This window comes from Bison bison, unplaced genomic scaffold (assembly GCF_000754665.1).
Source record: "Bison bison bison isolate TAMUID 2011002044 unplaced genomic scaffold, Bison_UMD1.0 scf7180017864263, whole genome shotgun sequence".
NCBI lineage: Eukaryota > Metazoa > Chordata > Mammalia > Artiodactyla > Bovidae > Bison > Bison bison.
In genome coordinates, this window is record NW_011494835.1 from 8,411,640 (window position 1) to 8,414,367 (window position 2,728).

General features: G+C 45.9%; 1 protein-coding gene across 2 annotated transcripts in view; it reads right to left on the bottom strand.

Moving 5' to 3' along the window:
* RAP1GDS1 (RAP1, GTP-GDP dissociation stimulator 1) overlaps positions 1 to 2,722 on the bottom strand; it is a 149,925-nt gene extending 147,203 nt beyond the window's left edge. For both annotated transcript variants that reach the window (XM_010848323.1, XM_010848322.1), the window contains exon 1: positions 2,544 to 2,722. In XM_010848323.1, coding sequence (XP_010846625.1) covers positions 2,544 to 2,547 — 4 coding nt within the window. In that variant the 5' untranslated portion in view covers positions 2,548 to 2,722. The remainder of the gene's footprint in view (positions 1 to 2,543) is intronic.
* Positions 2,723 to 2,728: the final 6 nt, after the last annotated feature.

Below are 2,728 nucleotides of genomic sequence, written 5' to 3' on the forward strand. Positions count from 1 at the left end.
TGAAGACAGCAATGTAAAAAGAAATAGCTTGCCTGTGGCTGCTCCAAAACCCATACCTCTTAAGACAACTTTTTTTTTTTTTTTTTTAGAAAGAGAGAAGAGCAATCATGGTGTAATTATACTTCTGTTTCCACTTCCTTCACACCTCCGTTACCTCCCTGCTGCTGCTGCTGCTAAGTTGCTTCAGTCGTGTCTGACTCTGTGCGACCCCATAGACGGCAGCCCACCAGGCTCCCCCGTCCCTGGGATTCTCCAGGCAAGAACACTGGAGTGGGTTGCCATTTCCTTCTTCAGTGCATAAAAGTGAAAAGTGAAAGTGAAGTCGCTCAGTCGTGTCTGACTCTTAGCGACCCATGGACTGCGGTCCACGAGGATCCTCCGTCCATGGGATTTTCCAGTCAAGAGTACTGGAGTGGGGTGCCATTGCCTTCTCGGACCGTTACCTCCCTAACATCTACCAACTCAAACATTCTTCAGAGTCCATACTTACAGGTTCACAAGTTCACAATAATAGATGGGTTTCCAGTTCAACAATTAATTCAAAGATTTACTGAATACCTACTATGTGGAAAGCACTATGGAGGACCCAAAAATTAATAAGACACAATTTTCATCTTCTGGAACACATGACTAAATGCACAACACACACACACAAACAACACCATTATAAAGCTGATTATATAAGAGCTAAAAAGCTTCCAACAAGGTACAAACAGAATGATATGAGAAGAGAGTAATATAGTCAAAGTATACCTGAGAAGCTTCAAATGAGGAATGGATTTAACTTTCTTTGAAATCAAGTAATAATATTCAAGATTAATTATTTTTAAAATATTTTTTCAGTAGTATCACAACAGAATTTAATTTTTTTTCCCACTGAAATGGTACTGATTCAACATGCAAGTTAAAATTTTAAACAGATTTTTATTAGCTCAGCTTGAAACATGGTGAAATACAGTTTATTGGCCAACCTTGTGGCCTATACTTAACAGGAAAAATTTTGTTATGTTCAAGGGGAAGACAAACTATGTCTCCAACAATCTGAACTAATATTCTACTCCTAGAGAAAGTCTAGGTACATATAAATGGACCACCCAATTTTTACAGAAATCTGTTCAGCATACCAATAGGACATTAAAAACAAAAAAAATGAACAAGTGAAAATAAAATTCTGGGTCTTAGATTCACTTTTCATTCATACCACCTCCTCTTGTAACAATGACCTCTTCCTGATATACAGCAAAAGGTCTGAATCAGAGCCTGGAGCATTTGCTTTTCAAGCTCCATCCACACCATTTCTAGATTTAGACACTTCTTTGAAGATTCTGAGTTGCCATGACCTAACTCTGGACGTGCTGAGAACTGTATTGACAGATGAAAGGCCCACACTCATCTGAAGCTTAAAATAACTTGCAGGGAAGGGGTGGGAAAAGTCCGAGTTGACATATGCCAATGTAGCACATTTTAAAAAGAGGAAACTCTAATAGACAGGAATGGAAACAAACTGGGGAACTTGGAGAAGCATGGTATCCCAAATTGCTACCATTAAAAAAAAAAAAAAAAACTTTGGTCTTTTAATTACATTACAGTATCTATGAGACGTTTTTGCAATTACTCAACTTCAAAATTAAGCAACATACTGTGGGAAAAAAAAATAGGATAAATTACATGCACTTTTATAAAAGATACTTGCTTTTAAATATCCAAAACTCTTGACATTAACAAAAAAATAAAATCAGATTATGTTAGATTTCGACAAGGGAAGCCGGGAAAGAATAACTAACATGTAAGTTCGGTAACATGTTACAGGGTGCAGTTTCCTACTACAGTAGACAGGCGAAAGAACCAAGAAAATGGGTTGAGCACAGCAATACTGCTACATTGTAGCCACTCAACACTAATTCAACATCTAGCGGGCTCTAGCCATCCTTCCTCACGTTCCTCGTGGCCTCTGACAAGTCATCCTTTCAACCTATGAGACTGTCCGCTCTCCCCCAACAAATATAATTCCGGTGCAGGTTGTAAAATCTCCCCCCCAGACTACATGCTCACACCTCCTCGCCTTGGGATGAGCAGTCCGCACAGTGGGGAAAGGTCGCCCTGGCAGGGAAGTTGGGTGAAGTGGTCTTTTTCGCGGTCCGACCCGAGCCTCCAGTCCAGCAGCCGCCGGGGAAAAGAAACGGGCGGCCACCGAAGAAACCGGGAAGGGGCAGCGGATGCGAGCCCGCGAGGCAGGCTCCGTGGTGCCAGAGCACCGGCTCGGGCAGGAAGAATGGAGGAGGGGAGGCTAGGCAGCGAGGTGCCCGAGAGCCGGGCGGCGGTCCGGCCCCGCGGCCCGACCCCACCCCGCACTCGGCACCCTCCCAGTTCACGGATCGGGCGTGCGTTCCGCGTGCGCCGACTCTCCCAGGAGGAAGAGCCACTGCCTCACACCCGTGGATTTGAGAAATCCGGCAACTTTGCGTGAGAAATGCTTCCCACCCTGCAACACACCGAGAAAGAGAAATATGTCAGGCGATGACGGGGGAGGAAGGATGACTTACCCATGTTCCTCCCAGAGGTGAGGAGCCGGCAGGGCGAGGCGAAGGTCTCCGGTGCGGGCGGCGCGGCGCTGTGTCCTCCTTCTACCTCTGTCTCTCCCGCAGCCAGGGAGGGACCCGCGGGGGGCGGCCGCCAGGGAGGAGCAGCTGCCGCTGCTGCTGCTGCAGACGGCGCGGCCGCGGCGGAG